This window comes from Tetranychus urticae, chromosome 2 (assembly GCF_039701765.1).
Source record: "Tetranychus urticae isolate SD_2017Ah chromosome 2, NJAU_TeUrti_SD_1.0, whole genome shotgun sequence".
In the NCBI taxonomy this organism is placed as follows: Eukaryota; Metazoa; Arthropoda; class Arachnida; order Trombidiformes; family Tetranychidae; genus Tetranychus; species Tetranychus urticae.
Genome location: NC_142959.1, coordinates 5,656,879 through 5,678,077, shown reverse-complemented (window position 1 = coordinate 5,678,077; position 21,199 = coordinate 5,656,879). Strand labels below are relative to the sequence as shown.

The window sequence follows — 21,199 nt, the reverse complement described above, 5'->3', positions numbered from 1 at the left end:
GCGCTCTTACTCTTACCGAAATGCTCTTAAACTTTAGCACTAGTAGCGCCTTACAACGGGCATATGCCTTAACTATTAATACAGTTTTTCCCCTTTCAGTTTTACCTCTTTACTTGAATAGACATTGTCAATGACCAACATTTACAGTGGTCAGTTGTATTTCAAGTACTTAGACATTCCCTATTTGATGGACGTCACTTTGGTTAACTTTTACCATTTGGTAACTTTTAAGGGAAAAGACTGTAACCTTACTCTTTGCTTCTCATGGTTTCAACATGCTTTCATTGATCGATGAGATGAAACGATTTTTGTATTTTTGTCGATACTATCGATTATGAAAGTAAATTCATTTTCTAAACCTAGTCAAACCTGTTTTTTTAAGGCCAAACTGAACAAGTTAAAAAAATTCTTGGTTTTAATGTTGATAAATTTTGACAAATTGATTAATTTTTTTGTTAAAACGCACTTTATTCTTTTAAAGGAATCTATTACCAGTCAATAACCAGTTATCGGAGCAACCAGATAGTGCCATAAATTTTTACGCGATCCCTCACTCAACCTGACAAAAAATTTACTTTGATAAATTTTCAATCAATCATTCATTAATATACTTTTTTTATTTCTTTCATTCTTGGTTGTAAGATGAATTGTTAACATTACTAAGAATTCAAGTTATCAGACAATTATACCCTTTACCTTGATGAAACATCTTTGAGTTTATCGTGATTGGGGGGAAAAAACAATGCCATCTATCAGCTTTTCTATTGTAACTTTACCCAAAGACTAAAACTGGTAAACTAGTCAGAGTTTAATGTCTTGTTATTATTAATTTGATGAATTAAATTAGCTTGGTTTACATTCAACAATGGTATTTAGGTTTAGTTTTCAATTTCATTAATATACTTCAAATGTGTTAATTTATGTACTTGTTTATGATCATAATTATTAATCACTGGTAATCATTTAACACTTTTACTATTTTCTTTCCATTGCTTCCAGTGTTACTTACTATTTATGTCTATGAAAACCATGAACTGTTACAACATTTTACCTATATTTTAATCGTGATTTTTTTTATTGTTAATTATTAGTGAGTTTACTTTCATCGATTGGTGATTATAATGGCATTTAATCGATCAGTAAAGATAAGTGAAATTAAGGATATTATTTAGTTGGTTACACAATGTAAATAAGAACACTTCTTTAAGCTATGTTTGGGTGAAACTCAACTTTCAGCTGATCCTGTCAAGATTTATTGTTGTGATAGATGACCTTAATCTGGTGATAATCAATGTAAGTTTATTTACTTTATCATCATTATTAATGATGTTAAATCTTTAATTGTAACTGTCTTGATGATCGTTAATTGGTACAGTCGCCATCTACCGCATTTAACCAATTAAGCATCCAAATTAGTGAATTGAAAGTTTCTTTATTAAAGGTATTAAAAGATCAACAACATTACTTAACTGTATTTTCCTTGTTTCTTTCCCTATTTTAATTAACCTAGGTGAACCTAATTGACTAATCTCTTTTTTTTATTTGGATATTTAGAGCTCGTAAAGAAAGATGTCACTCGCAAAAGAAATTCATGGAGCCAATTTGACCAATAATTACCTCAAATCAATGGAAGTAGACCATCTTTATCATCTTGGTTTAACAAAACAAGGTGATAACCTGGAAAAAGATTTTGGTGATGTTAGATTCATTTGTACCGGTGGGGCTGCTCATCGAATGTATACATATGCTTTAATGATGAAGGAAGAACTAAGAATTGATGGTGACCTGATTGATTTATCTGCTGATGGCCACAGGTTCAGCATGTATAAAGTTGGACCAGTTATATTTATTAATGTATGGCAAGTTGTGACGCATTTAAATACTATCTTTATCCCTTAAACTATTCCATCATGGATTCAGTGATGTTTTTATTTAAATCTTTTTTTATCTCATTTCTTCACTTCAGCATGGTATGGGTGTCCCATCTCTATCAATACTGCTACACGAGTTATTCAAGCTTGTTGCTTACGCCAAATGTAAAGATGTTGTCTTTTTTCGACTTGGTACCTGCGGAGGTTTAGGTAAGAGTTCTCTGTATCAACAATTAAATAACGATTAAGTGAGTGTTATTATGAATGATAATGCTATCTAATTTCCTTGTTTTATGATTCAAAGCTATTTTTCTTTGATTCTTTATTTTGCTCTTTTCAACTAACAACACATTCAATCTTGTAATGTGATTTCGAGTTGATGAGAGAATAAAAAGGTAAACAAAATTTATATCACATGATATTTGTTGGCAGAAAAAAATCCTTTGATGATTCCTAGAAGATGATGTTGCATGTTAGATTACATGTTTTATTTCTTTTCTATTCTAGTCTTGATAACAATCTTAACAGAAGATAATTTATATTGTGTATCTAAATATCTTTGCTCTCATTGTAAATGAATTTTTCCACGTTTTCCTCTTACTCTATCTTTTAAGTGTAGATAACTTGAATCCTAGATTTTGGATACAAATTTTCACACTTTCTGCGTGAAACCTACCTTTGGAAATGTTCAATTTCTACTCCAGTTCCATGATTTTTGCTATTCAAGGTCGCTGAACTCGGTTTTCCTCACCCTTCGCATTATTTATCATCATTTTCATGGCCTCCTTTCAGCAAGGTCATCTACTTTGCGTCTTTGAAGGTTGATTCACTTTTAAATTTACTCATCCGAACTCGTATTTTCTCTGCCAAATTTACAAACCTTAATCATTCAAGTTATCATGAATTATACTAGGTTATCATAAGTGCTTATAATTGAAGATACTCTCACTCGTAGCATTATTCATTCATTATTGTATAATAATTACTATTATTAGTTACGTTAATTTTTTTCACTTTCATTGGTTTCAATGAAAAAAGATAGTTTAAAATCCCGTTCTTCAAATCACATGGTTCATTAGACATCGTAAACAATGTTCATTGATTAAAATAACAAAAGATTCATTGTCACTCATTTCAAATCTAATTCTCATTGTATAACAATCAGATTCAGTTGGTGATTCAGTCCATAAGTTGATTTACAATACCTTATCATTCAAAGATTGTTTTGCTTCCAAGTTAATCAATGGCCGACTATTGAAAATCTTTTGTAGTTTGACCAAATTAACTATGAATTGTCTAGCGAAACAAAATAACACTCTTTTAAAGTATTGATGATGATTAATTGATTCAACATAATTGACTATTAATAACCAATAAAGCAAACAGTGTGCAAATGATATGGTATCGAGGTCTAACTCAATTTTCATGGTTGAACGTTAACACAGAGATGAGGCAAAAAAGCTAGTTGAAATATTAATCAGCTAGATTCATATTTATTTATAAAAGAGTAATTTGCAATTTCAACCTTGATTCGTATTCAATCAATGAAACGAGACTTAATTTATTCTTGATTCCATTGACAGACTGGAATATCTTATTAGTATTTTACAGCTTTCAAGTGTATCCAAACTGGAAAAGGTAGTTAACCATTTCAATCAATATCTTTTCTTCTTGGATGGTTCCTCAGATCAAATCAGACACTATTTCCCTGTTGAAAAAGGCATGGTAACCAAGTGTAAAGTCTTAAGAGATCAATAGATGTGATCTGAAAATGGATTCACTGGAGGAAAAAGCTATCGCTATAAAAAAAATGAATCTAAATTGCCTGGTTGTTTACCTTTGTATAGTTGATAAGGTTTATATTGGCGATGATACAAGTGCATCAAAATACAAACAATGTCGTTAAAGTTATGCCTACAGTTGAAACATTTTAACTTTATGTTTATCAGTTAAAATGGCAATTATTTTGCTTTCTAACCCTTTATTTTCTTTGATACTTTAATCATACATTTCTACATTCATATAACATTTCTTAATCACTTCACGGTCATTTCCTTTATTAATTTACATTTTGTCTTTTTTCTGTATCATCAGGTAAAGCTCCAGGAACTGTAATTGTGTCTAAAAGGTGCGTTGATAACCAGTGCCGTTCAACCTTTCGCATTGTCAAATTGGGCAAAGAAATCAATATGGAAGCCACATTGGACCAAGAATTAGCTAATAATTTGATTAACTATGCTTCCGCTAATCATCCTGATATTCCTATTGAGCCAGGCTGCACAATGACCACTGATGATTTTTACGAAGGCCAAGCTCGTTGTGATGGCGCTTTCTGTGATTTTACCAGAGAACAAGCTTCCATTTATTTAAATGAAATTGCTGCTAAAGGTGTTACCAATATTGAAATGGAAGCCACTTGTTTTGCCGCTATGTGCACTAAAGCTCGGGTCAAATGTGCTATTGTTAATGTTATTCTGGTTGATCGATTGGAAGGGGATCAAGTTCGTGTCGATAAGGAAACATACAACAATTTTCAAGTTCGGCCGTTCACTATTATAAGCAATTATATTAAATCAATCATCAATAGTTAGAGTTCAGTTCATCTCAATCATCATTCAACAACACTCATCATAATTGCGTAAATCAAAAGACCAGATTATTTAACATTCAGCTGGACCATTTTTTTCAAGGTTTTCACCTGTTCCAAGCCATGTTGTTTTAATTGATAACTATTCACTCCAGATTTTAGTTCACATTAATCAAAATCATCAATCATTTTACAATCAACAATCTTGTGAATATGATTTGTATTTTGTTGTGTTAATTTAAACAATTTATTGATTAATTGATTTTAGAATGTAGCTTCTTGGTCATAAATGAACCGCTTATAATTAGCTTTTTTTTTAATTACTGACAATAAAGTTCATTAATTACCTCTAATTTTTAATGCCTCAAGACATCAATTCATTCCGATATGATTATGTATCTATAAATTAGCTCAAATTGAATTTTCAATTTCTTTATATTGAAGTACAATAAAAGAAGAGCTTCTTAATTTTTCCCGATCAAATGTTGGAATAACAAATAATTTAACAATAATTTCCTTTAATTTATTTCATTGAAATTTTGTGCTATTTACTGTTTGAGGTTAATTTTTCATTGATTTTGGTCATTTTTGTTCAATTTGTTGAGGTAAAAGATAGAGACAAGGCAAAAAAAGATTGCATAAGAAGAAACACAATAAACATAAATTTAGAAGTTATTTATTCATCTAACATACAGTAGCATAGAAAGTGGCGAAATTTTGAACATTTGATGGTGTGGCAGGAATGATAGTGGTTTCTGCACCAAATGCTTTGGGAGTTCGGGTAGCCTTTGTTTCATCAGATTTCATCAGATCTGATATAATGATAGCATAGCTGTAATCGAGTGAGTCACATTTACAATCGTCGTTAATTGTGAATGGTTCTGGAATATTGGTGCTGTTTACGTTTTTACCATATGAGTGATTGACAGTGAATGTACCACAAGTTATCTGTTCCTTTTTTATTTGGGTTGGCTTGATGATGGATAGAACTGATGTACTGTTGCACATGTTATCAAGCATGCTAACTTCCAATCGAGGTAGACAAACGGGACAAGAGGAAGCAACTTGTTGGAGACCACACTCTACAACACCTCTCAATTCTGAAGCTTGTGCAAATCTCTCGTCTGAAAATAATCAAGAAAAGATTTCATTAGAACAAATAGAAAGTTATTTAACTATTTCAATCACTTACTTCGGAGCATGTTACTTCCAACAGGGTAAGCTGCTTGTCGTTGAGACATCCTAGATCCTCGGCTGTTTTGTGACCACATGTTGGGTCGAGCTGCTCTAGATTGTGGTAAAGCTTGATTCATGTTGTAACCTCGTTGGTTTTGAGAATTTCCTCTTTGAGAATTTGATGGGTTTCGTGCTTGCTGTCCATTGTTAGAAGCAAATGAATTACCATATCTAAGTTGAGTGGATCGGCCTGAATGCAAATAAGAAAGCGTCACAATGCCGTCAGAATTGTATTGATTGTTCGTCTGGAAATAACCGGTCTTTAACAAGCCTGGAAAAGTTCGATAGAACTTCTCGGCTGACTGTATAAATTCAAGCTGTGGATTGATGGTTCTTTGCCTATCTTGACCAGATACTGTACATGGAACAGGTTTGATCAAAGTTAAAGTTCATTTTTCTTGCTTTATATTAATTGTACGTAGTAATTATACATAGCTATTGAAACGCATCGATAACACATGACTAAAGAAAACTAAAAGACTGACTGAACTATTCTACTTCAAGTATGGGTTGAGACGGAATAAATAAAAAACTAAATTTGATCTTTACTAAGAATTATTTTCACTTACCTTGAGTTTCTCGATAAGCGGGAGCTTCGTATGTTGGTGGAGCATAGGCAGGAGGAGGAGGTAAAGGAGCATAGCCCTTTGCTGGAGCTTCGTATGCTGGAGGAGCGTATGCAGGTGGTGCATAGGCTGGTGGGGCATAAGCTGGTGGTGGAGGTGGTGCATATCCTTTAGCTGGAGCTTCATATGCTGGAGCTTGATAGGCTGGAGCTTCGTAAGCTGGTGCTTGGTAAGCTGGCTCGTATGCTGGAGGTGCGTATGCAGGGGGTGCATAGGCTGGTGGTGGAGGTGGTGCATATCCTTTAGCTGGGGCTTCATAAGCTGGAGCTTGGTATGCTGGTGGCTCATAGGCTGGTGGTGGAGGTGGTGCGTATCCTTTTACGGGTGCTTCATAAGCTGGAGCTTGGTATGCTGGTGGCTCATAAGCGGGGGCTTGGTATGCTGGTGGAGCGTATGCTGGTGGTGCGTAAGCGGGTGGTGCGTAAGCGGGTGGTGCATATCCTTTAACTGGTGGTTCGTAAGCTGGAGCTTGGTATGCTGGTGGCTCGTAAGCTGGAGCTTGGTATGCCGGTGGCTCGTAAGCGGGGGCTTGGTATGCTGGTGGAGCGTATGCTGGTGGTGCGTAAGCGGGTGGTGCATATCCTTTAACTGGTGGTTCGTAAGCGGGTGCTTGGTAAGCTGGCTCGTATGCTGGTGGTGGTGGAGGTGGTGCATATCCTTTTACGGGTGCTTCATATGCTGGGGCTTGGTAAGTTGGTGCTTCGTAAGCCGGTGGAGCGTATGCTGGTGGTGGAGGTGGTGCATACCCTTTAACTGGAGGTTCATAAGCTGGTGCTTGGTAAGCTGGCTCGTATGTTGGTGGTGGTGGAGGTGGTGCATATCCTTTAGCTGGAGGTTCGTAAGCTGGGGCTTGATAGGCTGGAGCTTCGTAAGCTGGTGGAGCGTAAGCTGGTGGTGGAGGTGGTGCATATCCTTTAACTGGTGGCTCATAAGCTGGTGCTTGGTAAGCTGGCTCGTATGTTGGTGGTGGTGGAGGTGGTGCATATCCTTTAACTGGAGCTTCATATGCTGGAGCTTGATAGGCTGGAGCTTCGTAAGCTGGTGCTTGGTATGTAGGCTCGTATGCGGGTGGAGCGTAAGCTGGTGGTGGTGGAGGTGGTGCATATCCTTTAACTGGAGGTTCATAAGCTGGTGCTTGGTAAGCTGGCTCGTATGTTGGTGGTGCTGGAGCTGGTGGGTATCCTTTAGCTGGAGCTTCATATGCTGGGGCTGGGTAATCATAAGTTTGTTGTTGTTGTTCCTGTAAATAAAAATGAATAGAAAATACGATGTTGAATTAAACCGATATCAAAGCTCAGAAATGAAAGTATAATAATTGAATAATCTAAAAAGTCTAATTCAACGAATATAAACTCACTTCTACCTGATTAGCATAATCTCTTCCTTGGTTGTTGTTGGGTTGTTGTGAACCTGATGACCGATTAGGTTTAGCGGTGCTAGCTGAACTGTTTTGTTGATCAGGAGCAGCACGACGAGCTCTTACAGAGCATTCCTTTTGGATTTGGATTGAACCAACGGTAGGCTTGTCATTTTTATTAACCTTAATGATGTAAGCCTTGACTTCTTCTTCAACCATTTCACCTTGCTTTACTAATGGAACTACGAAACATGCATCTTTCAATGGTGCAATAATGAGTGAGCTGGAGTATTCATTGATTTGATAAGATGAAATTGGTGTTTCATGGGCAATCATCATTCGATCAAGACGATTTGAATCAATTACGTAATTTGGAGCTACAACAGTGAATGAACGTTGTTCCTTTAAGTTTTCGTCAACACAAACGGTGATTCTTCTTGTTGAACAAGACTCATCAGATCCGCGTTGGCTCTTTAGAACCTTGAATCCTCTTCGGATGTATGGAGCTGGAGTCTCTCCTTTTTTAAGTTCCCAGCTATCTTCTCTCTTTTCTTCAGAACTGACAGGGTAATTTCTTTCATATTTACTGACAGGGATCTCTCGAACTCGCTCTAAGATTAGACATCCTTTAGATGAATCAAAGTCCAAACTCTTCTCCTCTTGTGGTAATTCGATTTTCTTCATTTCAAATTTTTCAAGAGAGATTCTCTTAGAATCGATCTCAGCAATAACTGACTTATCACCAGTTGAAAGGATTCGCCATGCTTCGACAATTGTATCAACAATCAAAGGATCGTTAAGGGAAAGGTTTGAGCCAATCAACTTTTGGATATGTTGTTCAATTGATTCTGTTTGGTTCAATGCAAGTTTAGCCTTGACTAAATAAGCTAAAGCTCGAAGATTTTCATCGTTAGACTTCAAGTTGTCCATTGCCTCTGACATGAATCGCTCAGGAATTCTTCTTTCTCCTCGATTTTGGATGGTAGTTAATTCACTTTCCAAATCTCGAATAAGTTTCTTTGCTGATTCGGTTCTGTTCATTTTAGCGTACAAGAAAGCAGTCATAGCTCGGGTCAAATAATCTGATTGTTCAGCTTCAAGATTATCAATGCATTTCAAACATCGTTTCAAGACAATTCTAGGTGTTTGTTTGACTTCGACAAGAGTAGAAGCAACAAAAGCAGTCAATTCCTTTGGTGAAACTTGATGGTCGAAAGGCCAAAGATTGATTGGCATATTGCTGTAAGTCTTAGGGCGGAAACATCCGTCTTTCATCATACTACCAGCAATAAATTCAAAACTTTCGGTAAGAAGATCAGCACCGCTGAATTGGGGCAATTTATCTTGGATTTTAGCGATAGCTTTGTAAGCCAATGAGGTAGCTACGAGTGATGGTACACGTTGGTTACCTGAGTTGAATGAGAATGGTCCACGAGGTAATTTGTAGTGAGATAGTTCTTCAACTAATTTGTAAAGGTCTCCGACCATGCTGCGAGACAAAGATCGGGGCAACTTCTTTTCATTTCGGATGTACATATTAGCTAATCCGTTGAATCGAGCCAAAACCTCAAGAATATCGGTTCGGATAGATTTGTCATCTCGGATTTGTTTAATAAAAATGTTGGCTAAATCTTGAGCAATGAGAATAGTTTCATCATCATCGGATCCAATTCGAGCTTTAGGGAGATTTTTGCAGGCTAACTCATATTTTCGAAGAGTTATCTTTGGATTGTAGGATTCAACTCTGGTTCTGATAGCAACCTGTTGAGGTTCAAAACTTTCGATTTCTGAGGTACATTCAGCAGAAGCCAAAGATGAAGAGAATCGAGCAACGACTTTAAGGTTAAGAGGACCAGTTTTGAGTGCTTTAATTCTCAAAGGTACTTTGGTAACCTTGGAGCATGAACAAATTCGTGGTTGAGCTTCAGAAACGATTTCATAAGCGTCGGATCTCTCAAAAACTAATTCAACTGGAATACATTCTGATTGTTTCATGGATGATTGGTCTCGCTTGATGTAAAGGCTAACGTTTTGGATAGTATCTTGGTAGATAATTATTGGTAAATCATGCTGCATGTAGATTGGTTGAGTATTCAATCGCTTTACAACGGAATGTGATCTAACTCCTCGAACTTGATCCATACAAATAGCATGAACAGCAATGTCTGATTTGCCAGCAAGATCAGATTCCTTAAGAGATTTAAGGAAATCTTGTAAGTTTTCTTTTGGTCCCCAGAACAAAACATCATTGATCAATGAGTTTTCCAATTGATTCAATTGAGCCATGTTAGCTGAGTCAGCAAGAGAAGTCATAATGTGTTCAGGATAAGGAAGAGTGTGTTGAACAGCAAGTAAACCTTGGAGTGATTTGTTTACTGTTGCTTCATCGAAAACTTCCCAATCACATGACTTGTTGAAAATGTCAGATTTTGTGTAAACTGCACGTAAACCCATTTCTTTGAAGGTATCCCAATTGTTCTTGAAATCAGCTATTAAAGGTCTGTTGGTGTTTCGCTCTAATTTAGCTAAACTGCATCGGTCCCATTCAAAGCTTTTAGCGTAGATATCGTCAAACTTTTCTAACAATTTATTGATTTTTTGTTCAGTCAATCGACCACGTTCTGCTGAGGTACCAACGGCAACTGAACAAGGAACACCCTGTGGAACCTTAAGATCAACAGCAATTCTATTGTTCTTGTCAACATTAACAGACATTAAAGATTCGTCTTTCAAACAATCCTTAAGGTATGCAACTGAGTCAGAGATGAGATTACCGTTAGAGTCAAGACCGTACATGACAATTCTATTCATAACGGAATGTTTGTCTGATTCGGCATCAATTTCTCGGTAGATGTTTGCAGAGTAGATTTCAGCTGATTCGGGCCAGTTTCCAATGAGGATATCGGACTCTGGAACATATGGAGTTGGGGTAAGCTTAACAGACTTGGTTTGAGCTGAAGAAACTCGACCAGCTGATTGAAGGTACAACTTATTAAATAAAGCAGTGCCATTTCGAGTCATGATAACTGTAAATTGAGTAGCTTCAGGCATACTTTCGCAGGAATCGATTCGAAGAATTGGTTTGATGATAAATTGAGTAGCGCTTTGTTCAACCCAGGGATTGATAACGAAGGTTTGTTTGTGATCGGCAACGCCAGGAATTGTAGCTTCAACGATGATTTGCTTAACAAATTCGGGAACAGGGGGAATAACATATTTGATTAGTCCATTAGCTGATGAGGTTAAGATTTTACATGATTTCTCATGAGAATCCTCGAATTGGAAAGGTTTGCTTGCGATTTTGAAACAGATTTCAACTTCAGCATTAGCAAGTGGAGTATAGTTAGGGGTTTCAACGATTAAATATCCAAAGTAAGGAAGACCTGATTTGTAGTAGCTTTTGACTAATGCACTGGAAGGTACTCGAAGGTGCACTTGGGCTAGTACAACTGGAAGATAGAATGGTATGTATTCACGAACGCCAGTTTCTCGATTGATATATTCAATTGATCCTTGAATATTTTTTCCAACCAAGGCATCAAAACGGAATGTCTCATTTTTGAGGTGGAAGTGGACACAGCCATCCTCCTCAAGCTTCATTGATAAAAGAAATAAGTAATTTAGAAATCAAAAACATCGAAAAAACCGATGCTCTTATGAGCAATAAAAGTCTTAGTGAAAGTATTTCAAGATTCAGAATCAGTAAAACTATTCTGATATCTAAAAACAAGCAAAATGTAAACTTACAGGATTCTCTCGAATAACGAGGTGATTTCCAACTTTGACGTTGACTAAGCCTCCATTCAATCGAGCTCCGTGTTTGTCTTCAGCACATACGACCATTCGGTGTTTATCTTCATTTGCAACAATGAACTTTTCACCCTGAGTGATTCTTAGGACAACTTCAGGTTGAACTGCAAAGAAAAATTAGGTGAAAACTGTTAGTAATTCAAACAAAAAACAAATAAATCAACAAAAACAAGCTAAAGCAGATAGGTTTTAATTTGGTAAAAAGTAATTAAGGTATGAATCAATAATTAAATTAACTGTAAAGGCAAAGAATATAACACGAATAAACAATCGTCTTAATTGATTAATCCGTTAGCTTCAGCAGATTATGAACGATTGCACCGTATGTAACTGTTGAAGCCTAAAAACACCAGATGGAGCATTTCAAATGCAAACAACAAACAATTTATGTTTAATCCTATTTTTGCATATTTTCAATCAACAAATGTAAGAACAGTTTAACTTACTTTTTTTGGCAACTTGGAATAATTTCTCGACGGCTTCACCTGATTTGGTTAAACCAACAATCTTCCAGATACCTTCTTTGTTGTTTGAGGAAAGTTCAGTTTCATAATGGTTCATTCCTTTCTCTAGTGCCTTTCCGGGCCATTCCATGATTTTTACATTCTCAGGATTTAAAAGAGCAATTGAAACGAAATCACTTCTCAATGGTTTCATTGATCCATCAAAACCAATAACTCGGAACCTGAGATTTTCACCAGGTTGGTAGACTGGTTTGCTGGTTTCGATCATTGACATACCATATGATGGCTGGAATGGTACAATTTGAGCGACATCAATATCAGCTCCCAATCGGACTCTCAAATTAACGTAGGTTGACTTGATGTCCTTAGTTTCGAGAGCGAAACATTGAGTGTCTGTAAAGAAACGAATAATACATATACGAGTTAATCAGAAGTTTTCTGCAACAGCAACATCACCTGTAGAGGCCTCAGTGGTCAAAGATTGTCACCCAGGTAAATATGAATCCTTTTTCTTAAAATAATGTTCACCTGTCAGTGATATTTCAGTTATTTTTACGCAAACAATGATCAAAATCACGGTCCACAAACTAAATGTATTAATCTTTAGCTTTTCCCTTCATTATTTTCAGAGAAGCTCCAGTCTCTTATATTGGCTATCTTCGGAATGACAGCTTTTCTCAACAAATTTTGCAAAAAAGATTGATCTCTGGGTGACAATTCTCGGTGAAGGATAGAACCTTGGTTAAAATCAAAAAGCAAACATTACCTTTTTCAACTCTGAAAGTTTCAGAGAAAACTGTACGATTTTCAGCATCACTGGAGATAACACGAAGGTCCTTTTCCTCTGGAACATATCCATCGAGTAAAGTCAAGCAAATTTTGTTTCCAGTGGATGATAAAATTTGGGGGAAAGTTAAAAGGTATTGTTTGGAGCTGATAATCTTTTTACTTCATGGCGAATGATGGAAAAGAAAGAAAAGCAAGAAAAGAAAACAATATTAATCCAATTGATGGAACAACATTTGGAAGAGGAAAAAAAGTATCAGCAGAGTTGTTATTGAATTTGTCTGTTGAAAAATGGTGGAAACTTACTCATTGGATTGGATGCTACCGTTTACTAGAACGGTGCTTACAAGCAGGCACAAAAGTCCGAAGAGATTCATCTTTTTCCGTGATGTTCACCGAAAAAAAGGAATCAACTGATTGACAGTTGTCTTAATTGTTAATCAACCTTTTATACCCAACGGTATCAAAAAGCTATTGGGGGAATCGAAAAGCTCTTCAATTATTGATGAATTTACAGAAATGGAAAATGTCAAAACATAAGAAAATTTCTGGTTCAAAGTCTTTACAGTTTTCTGCCATTGAATTCAACAAAATCTGCTGATACATTAGTAACATAATTATGATTATCAGTTGATTATCAATTTTACATGATCAACTAAATGGCGTCAACATAAGATTTTTCTTGATATTCTTCTTCACATCATTCGATAATAAGATGATCACAGGCAATTATCATCTTGTAATATCTTTATGAAATTGCAATTTTAAATAACTAGAGGCTAAAATGTTGTTACACATTCAATTAACAATTTCAGTAATTTGTATTCTTCCAAATTTCAACCATTTCTCGGTCCTGATTATGATTCTTTACCATTAGTGCTTGTTTCTTAATCAGTCAATCAGTTGATATTTTTGTATCTAATAGTAAATTTAATTGTTATGCTTTTTCCATCATTTATGGTCACCAAAATTATGCACATCAAAAACACATCTTTCCTTACACATGTGAGAAAGTGATTGTCAATGCAGTTTTTGATAGATTCATCTGTAATCAACCATTGCTCTTCAAACATTATAATTACAATTAATCAACAAATGTAAGCAAAAATTAAGCCAGAACTCTTGTTTAATGGTTACAGCATTTTATTCAAGTTTTAACTATCAATCTTTTCTGGTTATTTTCATGAGATTGTCATTGTTCATTTTCAATTCATCTATTGATAGTATCTAAAAATTTGATTTCATTTATCTTGAAGTTTTCGTTGAAACCAGAATCAATTTTATGGTAAAGTTTTAACTTTTGGTGATGAAAGGTTCATTATCAGATTGATGATGAAAATTGTGCATTTTTCGATTCATGATCAATTTTTCAACAAGTACGTTGATGTTGTCAAAAAACACTTAAGAGATAAACATTTTTTAATTAATGCTGACAAATTAATTGCTCGTTGATTCAAGTTTCTCTTGTCTCTAATCATTTGCCCATAATCAATTATAAACCCATCTCAATCTTTAGCTTGTAACAGCAATTTCATTTTAAGTATTTTCTTAATTGCTAATTAAACACTCTTCTTTCTTTATTTCGCAGTTAAAATCCACGTAAAAATTACGATCAACTAGATAACAATGACAACAGTCCTCGCAACTATTGCTAACCCATTCGCTATGGCGTTTAATCAACCAGAATAGTCTAACAAGCTGTTCCAAAAGCAGTTATTGAAAGTAAAAGACATGAGGTTTTTTAAGCTATTGAATTAGCTAATAGATCATGAAATTAGCAAATTAAAAATTAGAAAAATTTCAAACTTGCCAGCTAAAAACGAGTATCTTATTGGTGCCATTTCATATGCACGTATCAAATGAAAAGGTATTTTGGTCAACTTTATGATTTTATGAGAAATATAATAGCTGATCAAAACTAAAAAAGGGTGATTTAATGAATGTTATCATTCGTTCAATTTTCAAGGCCTAAATTTACATCGGAATTCACAGGCTGCTTATAAATTAAATTATATTGATTATTAGCATATTCATCAGTAAATATTTGATCTCTCTCAAGTTGGGCAAATTAGTTACCGAGCTGGCTGATGTCTCTATTGGAGGAGTTGGAATGATTGAAAAATCTTGAGCAATTGAAGACAAATCAATGTTGAGATACTTTAATACTCATAAAAAAAGGACAACTTTAATCGAGAGAAATGTTTAGTGTGGGTACTTTTAACTGTGAAGCTGTGGGTACTTTTAATCGTTGAAAGCTGTCATGTTACAATTTTATTGCCCCATAACGCTCGATGTAAAGTGAAACAGGCACTTTTCACGGCTTTGCAATATTAGTTTCCTGTTAAATCCTTTTTAGCCAACTTGTTTGAGTTTCTTTGAGATTCACAGCCACTTTATTTTGACCAATACCGAGCGAATCTTCGCTGATTATTTCACTGGATTTCAGACCAAAGATGAATTTTTTACCTAATAATATATTTGTATTTCTTCTTATCATCTTATGTTCATTTTCAAGAGAAAGTACGCACCAAGATGAATCTCGTCGTATTCAAAATGCCTATGGATACAGCCAATTTCATCTTTAGAGGTGATTTGCTAATCCAATATTTGTTGATTTATCTCCAACATACATCCAGATCAAACGAAATGCAGACTAAAGACCGTATTTGCTAGTTAAAAGTTGTAATAGGACTGTTTAAAGTATCATAGACCACCTTGGTTGACTTATATGATTACTGATACTTATACTTATAACTTAACTGGTATACCATTACTGCAGTTTCTTTCACCATATTGATATTTAGGTTGATGAAGCTGTTCTTGAAAGCCATGTTGATTAACGATCTTTATCCAGCATGATGGAGCTATATTCATGAGTAGAGCTTCGATATCAGCTGGTCGTTGGAACATTCTGTTGCTATTTCATGCCATCGTTGGAACCTTGAGCAAAAATAATTTCCTCCTTGACAATTACAATCTCAAATTTTCCGTTCTTTGGACTCTATCTAGTATGGCCAAATTTTGCTCATCAATATTTCCATCTCGTCTTTAGCCAACAAGTAAGTCCTTTGATGCAGGCCTGGATGTTAATAATAACAAAATCAAGTTATAAAGTAAAATGAAAATGAAACTTTTGAGTTATATCATGAGTTTTAATTAGGATTTGGTAATTTTGACCAATTCCTTGACAATTAGAATGAATTGAATTAGAAAAAGTATAAAAGTGTTTACACATAAAAACTGACCATGTCCATAGTACAGCTGATCAATAGATCTATAGACTAAAAAGGTTATGGGATTGCTGTTGACAGCCATTTGAAATTGAAGCGCATTTTTTGAATTTGCTCATGAATGATCGATTGACTTTTAAGCCTGATAATTGTAATGATCACAATCAACTGAGACCCAAAAAATTCGTCAAATCATTGAACATATTAAATTTTTAATAGAATTTTTGACAAAATATTTAAACATTTTTCAACTATGGTCATCGGTAATCGATGTTTATCGACAATCCCAAAATGAATTCCATGTAAACATGTTATGTAAAATTTAACATGAGTCTTTTTAATGAATGAAAAGGATTCAGGAATAGTTGTTGAGATGAAACAATAGAGGCGATGATGATAAAAACAGTAAGAGTGACGGCATTTTGCAACTGTTGATTATGTTGTTCTGTTGGTTCAATGAATGGATGTTTTGCTTAATTTTATTACTCAGTGAAATTGATTATAATGCTCAATGAATCAGAACTTGACTATTGACGGAACCTGCTTGCACTCCAACAGAAGCAGGACGAGCACGGTAATTAGCTGGTGCTGAATTCACGCCTCTTCTCAGAGAATCAGGAGATGCAGATCCATGATATACTTCGACTGAATCGTCATTTGTAAATGGATAATTTGCTGACAATATATTAACATTTTCAACGACAAATAAAACTTTTGGACTGGTCATTGAGATTTTCTTCATCTCTGTGATATAAGAACCAATAAATAAATCTAAACATAAAGCCATAATCCATTCAGCTACAGATGCAGAAATGTGTAACCAGTAACCACCATCATTCTCAGTCCACTTCCTTGGATTGTCTCCATGATAATATTTGAATGCTAATGGACCACAGACAGTTTGTATAACAAACGTTATGGTCATTAAGGTGCATAGGAAAAACCGGAAAATGGCACAAGCTCGACTATTGACAATTGGATAGGTTCTGAAAGACATCCATGTTTGTATCCAACAATAAATCGCACCACAACCGAAACATGAAAATGCTCCAATCAAATGGACGACGATGAGGTTGGTTTCTTGGAAATTGGCTACAATTGAAAGGCCTAAACATGCGATGATCCCCACAAACAGAGCCAAACGATTTCTACCCATTATTTTCGGGCTCTCCAGTGCTAGGTGATCCCTATAGTACTGCTCAATTTGCTTATATCTAATGAAAGAGGAGAAAAATAACCATGAATATTTTTGTAAAAAGAGTGTAAATTTAAAGATAAACAAACCTGAGATATATAGTGAAAAAATAAAGGAAGGCAGTAATGTTGAGAAACTGAGAGAAAATGCAAGATTCCGGACTATTAGTTCCAGTATCGCTAATATACGGGAATTCTGGAGAGACATCATGTAGATAGACTGATAGACAATACCTGTAAACAAAGAAAAAGAAATAAATTAGTTGAATGCTCAAAAGCTAAAAGAAAATCATAAGAGAGCAGTTATAGTACTGCAATTGCATTAGGCCTAAACATATAACTGAAGGCCTTTAATTTAACGGACATTACTTACGTAGAAATGAAAGTTGTTGGAAGAAGAATGAAGGCTGCTAAGGGAATCCAATGAATATTGGCCCAAATCATAATTAACACAGATATAAATATAAATTCAGAAAGAATAAGTAATGTTTTTCAAAATGATACCAAAAGAGGTTTTGAGGTTCCAGTTTTTTTTTTGGTTTCACTATCAATTTATCCTCAAGAGTAGGCAAAAACATCCAGAGGACACATTAGACATCACAGAAATAAAAGTGGTCACATATTATTCCTTGTTTAACAATAGGAAATTGAACCACAATTAATAAAAATAAAACTAAATGATGTAATAAAACAAAAACAAAAAAACCAAAAGAGACGTAAAAGAGAGAGAGAAACAGTTGCAACAGCAGCAGCAGCAAAAGATAGATGAGAGATTGAACAAATAAAGCAGTTAATAACTCCTCTTCAAGATTTCACTCGTATATTTAATTTATTTACACCATAGGATTTTCAATTAAACCTCTAATTGTTATAGAGGTAATCTATGGAATAACCAAAAATTAATTGGAATGAAAGATTAAATAAAGAAAGAGAACAAGAAGAAACAAACAAAAAAATGATCAAGGGTAATGGAAGGCTTTCAACGTAAAAATACTGGTTTGAAGGAAACAAAGCAACTGTTGACGGTTGTGTTAACGGACTTGCAAGTTTGTTTTTGCCTCTCTAAAGCATTAAAGGCAATGTCAATAGTCTCGTGATTTTGCTTGTTGATAGTGATTATGATGATGAAAGAGGGCATATTTTCAGTGAATATGGTGAGACTTAATCATTGTTTGATCTCTCTGGTTACTTAAATTTTCCCTATCTTCTCAGAAGTATTTAATTTTACTCAACATTTTACTCAATTAATCAACCAGAACAGATAATGATTATTTCCATTATGACTTTCCTAATTATCGTCATTTTCAATTATATAAATAGATTACCAATTTTTCATAATTGTCACAATTGTCTCTGAAGCTCTGATTATGTGAACCTACTTTTTTTCCTAGTTGATTAATTTCCGCCCTTCTTCCCACCCTTAATAGCAATTACAGCATATAAGCTTATCATGGCCCAATGATATTAAATTAGACTGAAAAGGATGAAATCTAATTTTACAATTGTTGTAATTTGAATTGTAGAACAGAAATCTGAATAGATTTCTTGGGCTAATTGTTTAAATCAAGCCAATGGGTTGAAATGGTGGGAATGAGTAATGGAGTTAACTCCAAAAAATTGAGATTATCTTTATCAAACATGTCACTAATATAAACCAAAAATAAATTAGATATGAACTTGTCAGTTGATTGATAATGAGTACAATCTGATTTAAAATGTAAACCAAGGATTTACTTTATCAACAGAACCAATAATGAAATGATTCACAGATTGATCACAGCTTTTCGGTTAACTCTGTGTTAATGAGCCTTGCGATGGGTAATGTTATCATGTTCAAGGCAATTAGTGAGTAATTTGATCATCTTACTGATTTAATCAACCTTTCGAGTGAACCCATTTCGGACGATGACACTGAGAACCTGAGGTTAGTCTTTCAAAAGGTGTTAAAACTGAAATGATTAACTATTTTGCTTGGTTTCGATTTACAAAAGTGAATTTAAAGAAATAAGAATAAGCAGAATCAAAAATAGATATAAATTGTTGAAGAAAAGGGAAATTTTTAACTCATATTCAAATGATTATTGAAATTGTTGGCAAAGAAAATGAGTTTGATTTGAACAAAAAGCAAATTGTTCATATCATTTACACCAGGATCACATGAAATCCTTTTAGATTTGGAATATAATGAAATGAATGAAAGTGATAAAATTGTATTGAATCAGAAAAGTTGACTGAATTAGATAAAATAAAAGAATGATTATGGCGATGAAGAGCTACAGTTAACCTTAAACCTCTTGGAGCATAACATGCAAAAGAAGTAGAATCTTCACTCAGAAGGATTGTTTCTTTGTTACTCTTAAATAAGACAATATTTCAATGATTTATAGTTAACAGTTTTGCCCCACTAATATTCAACAATTAAAATTAGATGACAATCAATTGATATACATTAAATTTTTAAACAAATTAACATCTTTTGAACAAAAGCAGACGATTTTGCTTTCGCTATCAATGTTTACATTCAGGGTTACATTGAAAAGAGACGTAAGAATGGCTGCAGTTAAAGTGTATAAATAAGACGATCGTAATTTTGTTCAAATCAGTTTCAAATTAACTCACATCGAGTCAACATTAATCAAAAAGTGTATCTAAATTGTGGTGAAAATAGTTACATCAATCTAAAAGCTAAAATGGTCTCAACTAATCAACAAAATTATGGTAAGATATTTTCATTTCTGTTGGTAAGGGTTTAACCTTATGACTTGGAATTAACATGTGTTTCTTTGTCTCCTTCTGTCTAGCTAAATTGATTGTTAATATGTCATCGGTGGCTGTTTTTTGCTTCATTGTTTCACTCATTGGATTACCTGGAACAAGTGCTAGTCAAGATTCAGTTAAAGCATCATCAGCCAATCTAACAGCTTACAACATGCCTTATGCCTTCTATGACTATGAACGTGATCCTCGTCGTTGGTTTGGTAATGGTCAATATTCACCTGGAGCTTCGTATGCTGGTCCATTAGCCCAATTTCCTGGTGGTTTGGAAGCTATTGCCATTGGTTTAATGATGGCTGTTGGTGCTGGTTTCATTATTATCCCTTTGATGATACTTCTTTACATGACTTTCGTCGCACCCAATGGAAACCCAAATCTCAACAGTGGATTCAATTTCATGCAGCATCCAGCAACAACTACAATTGCTGGACGTAAACGTCGAGAGGCTTCTGGTGGTGACAATTTCGGTCTACCAGAAATGGTTAGTCCAATCATCCAAGAGAAGGTTATGTCTTTCTTCAAGAAATTTGCCGATTCACCTGATCGAATGAAATATCTAATGAATGTCCTTAAGCAATAAGTGGAATCATCATTTTAACCAATGCTATTTTTTACCAGAAAAAAAGCCTAAAAACCAGCTCGAAAGAGCTCCATCAGCATTGGCTTGAAGTTGTTTTTTGTAGCTTTAACCACTTTCGTTATTTTGTTTATTACAGCATTTATTAACAGTTTATTGTAAATATAATTTTTGGTTTAAAACATTAAACCTTTAAATTTGTCAAATTTCAATGCTTCATCACTCCTTCGGTGTTTTTACACTTGACTATTGAAACTATCCTCACTGCTAGACATAATGAAGAGTTTTACAAACTGCTTTTCGGGCTTGCAAATCCTTGTCACAAGAGATGCGTAAAGAAATAGTGAAATTGATTGCTGAAAAATGGATCCAATTAGCTAGCTTAATGAAAACAAAATTTTTAAAAATATTCATCTGAAATCATGATGAACTTATAATTGCCTAAACATATCAGTTCATTTTAAACAGTCACAATACATTTTTCATTTGATGAAGTAACGTAAGAGTTACTTGGTTGTTACTGAAAAGACACAATTAACACCAATTTTCTTGTTAGACTTGCAAATGAAATGCAAAGAGTGATGCCAAAGACGCGTAAATTTGAGTAAAAAGTTGAGACTTATGGGGTTTGTAGGGTCATAAAAGCTGAACCCATTGGTACTATTAAATAATTCATCAGATAAACG

The 21,199-nt window shown here is 34.5% G+C and overlaps 4 protein-coding genes across 11 annotated transcripts; 2 read left to right on the top strand and 2 right to left on the bottom strand.

Moving 5' to 3' along the window:
- The first annotated feature begins 786 nt into the window (after positions 1-786).
- Positions 787-4,811, top strand: LOC107366358 (uridine phosphorylase 2). Of its 4 annotated transcripts, none has more exons than XM_089267768.1 (6): positions 787-868; positions 1,092-1,293; positions 1,376-1,441; positions 1,555-1,854; positions 1,967-2,081; positions 3,966-4,811. In XM_089267768.1, the coding sequence occupies exons 4-6, from the start codon at positions 1,570-1,572 to the stop codon at positions 4,460-4,462; spliced, it is 897 nt and encodes a 298-aa protein (XP_089123894.1). In that variant the 5' UTR covers positions 787-868; positions 1,092-1,293; positions 1,376-1,441; positions 1,555-1,569; the 3' UTR covers positions 4,463-4,811. The 4 variants fall into 4 exon arrangements, with proteins under 4 accessions (XP_089123894.1, XP_015789427.1, XP_089123893.1 ...); XM_015933941.3 differs by having other exon boundaries at positions 787-955; XM_089267767.1 differs by lacking the exon at positions 1,376-1,441.
- Positions 4,812-5,118: 307 nt separating this feature from the next.
- LOC107366351 (ovostatin) lies at positions 5,119-13,159 on the bottom strand. 5 transcript variants are annotated; one of them, XM_089267764.1, is made up of 9 exons: positions 13,044-13,159; positions 12,718-12,899; positions 11,934-12,344; positions 11,425-11,591; positions 7,678-11,271; positions 6,525-7,560; positions 6,264-6,377; positions 5,651-6,049; positions 5,119-5,582 (listed from the first exon to the last, which is right to left on the bottom strand). In XM_089267764.1, the coding sequence occupies exons 1-9, from the start codon at positions 13,112-13,114 to the stop codon at positions 5,143-5,145; spliced, it is 6,414 nt and encodes a 2,137-aa protein (XP_089123890.1). In that variant the 5' UTR covers positions 13,115-13,159; the 3' UTR covers positions 5,119-5,142. The 5 variants fall into 5 exon arrangements, with proteins under 5 accessions (XP_089123890.1, XP_089123888.1, XP_089123891.1 ...); XM_089267762.1 differs by having other exon boundaries at positions 6,264-7,560; XM_089267765.1 differs by having other exon boundaries at positions 5,651-5,884; positions 6,264-7,560.
- A 3,003-nt stretch (positions 13,160-16,162) lies between these two features.
- On the bottom strand, positions 16,163-18,169 carry LOC107366357 (DNA damage-regulated autophagy modulator protein 2). Its single transcript, XM_015933939.3, has 3 exons — positions 17,535-18,169; positions 17,252-17,395; positions 16,163-17,181 (listed from the first exon to the last, which is right to left on the bottom strand). The coding sequence occupies exons 1-3, from the start codon at positions 17,603-17,605 to the stop codon at positions 16,476-16,478; spliced, it is 921 nt and encodes a 306-aa protein (XP_015789425.1). The 5' UTR covers positions 17,606-18,169; the 3' UTR covers positions 16,163-16,475.
- Positions 18,170-18,991: 822 nt separating this feature from the next.
- LOC112539306 (uncharacterized) lies at positions 18,992-20,719 on the top strand. Its single transcript, XM_025161721.2, has 2 exons — positions 18,992-19,879; positions 19,963-20,719. The coding sequence occupies exons 1-2, from the start codon at positions 19,852-19,854 to the stop codon at positions 20,514-20,516; spliced, it is 582 nt and encodes a 193-aa protein (XP_025017489.1). The 5' UTR covers positions 18,992-19,851; the 3' UTR covers positions 20,517-20,719.
- Positions 20,720-21,199: the final 480 nt, after the last annotated feature.

Bases quoted from the DNA above. Each gene is read 5' to 3' on its own strand.
- LOC107366358 (XM_089267767.1), top strand. From the start codon at position 1,570: ATGTCACTCGCAAAAGAAATTCATGGAGCCAATTTGACCAATAATTAC. The intron at 1,855-1,966 runs GTATGGCAAGTT...TCTTCACTTCAG, and splicing joins GACCAGTTATATTTATTAAT to CATGGTATGGGTGTCCCATC. The intron at 2,082-3,965 runs GTAAGAGTTCTC...CTGTATCATCAG, and splicing joins TGGTACCTGCGGAGGTTTAG to GTAAAGCTCCAGGAACTGTA.
- LOC107366351 (XM_089267762.1), bottom strand. From the start codon at position 13,114: ATGAATCTCTTCGGACTTTTGTGCCTGCTTGTAAGCACCGTTCTAGTA. The intron at 12,345-12,717 runs GTAATGTTTGCT...GTTTCTTTACAG, and splicing joins AACTTTCAGAGTTGAAAAAG to ACACTCAATGTTTCGCTCTC. The intron at 11,592-11,933 runs GTAAGTTAAACT...TTTTCTTTGCAG, and splicing joins ATTCCAAGTTGCCAAAAAAA to TTCAACCTGAAGTTGTCCTA.
- LOC107366357 (XM_015933939.3), bottom strand. From the start codon at position 17,605: ATGATTTGGGCCAATATTCATTGGATTCCCTTAGCAGCCTTCATTCTT. The intron at 17,396-17,534 runs GTAAGTAATGTC...CTTTGTTTACAG, and splicing joins CCAACAACTTTCATTTCTAC to GTATTGTCTATCAGTCTATC. The intron at 17,182-17,251 runs GTTTGTTTATCT...CTCTTTCATTAG, and splicing joins TTTTTCACTATATATCTCAG to ATATAAGCAAATTGAGCAGT.
- LOC112539306 (XM_025161721.2), top strand. From the start codon at position 19,852: ATGGTCTCAACTAATCAACAAAATTATG. The intron at 19,880-19,962 runs GTAAGATATTTT...CCTTCTGTCTAG, and splicing joins AACTAATCAACAAAATTATG to CTAAATTGATTGTTAATATG.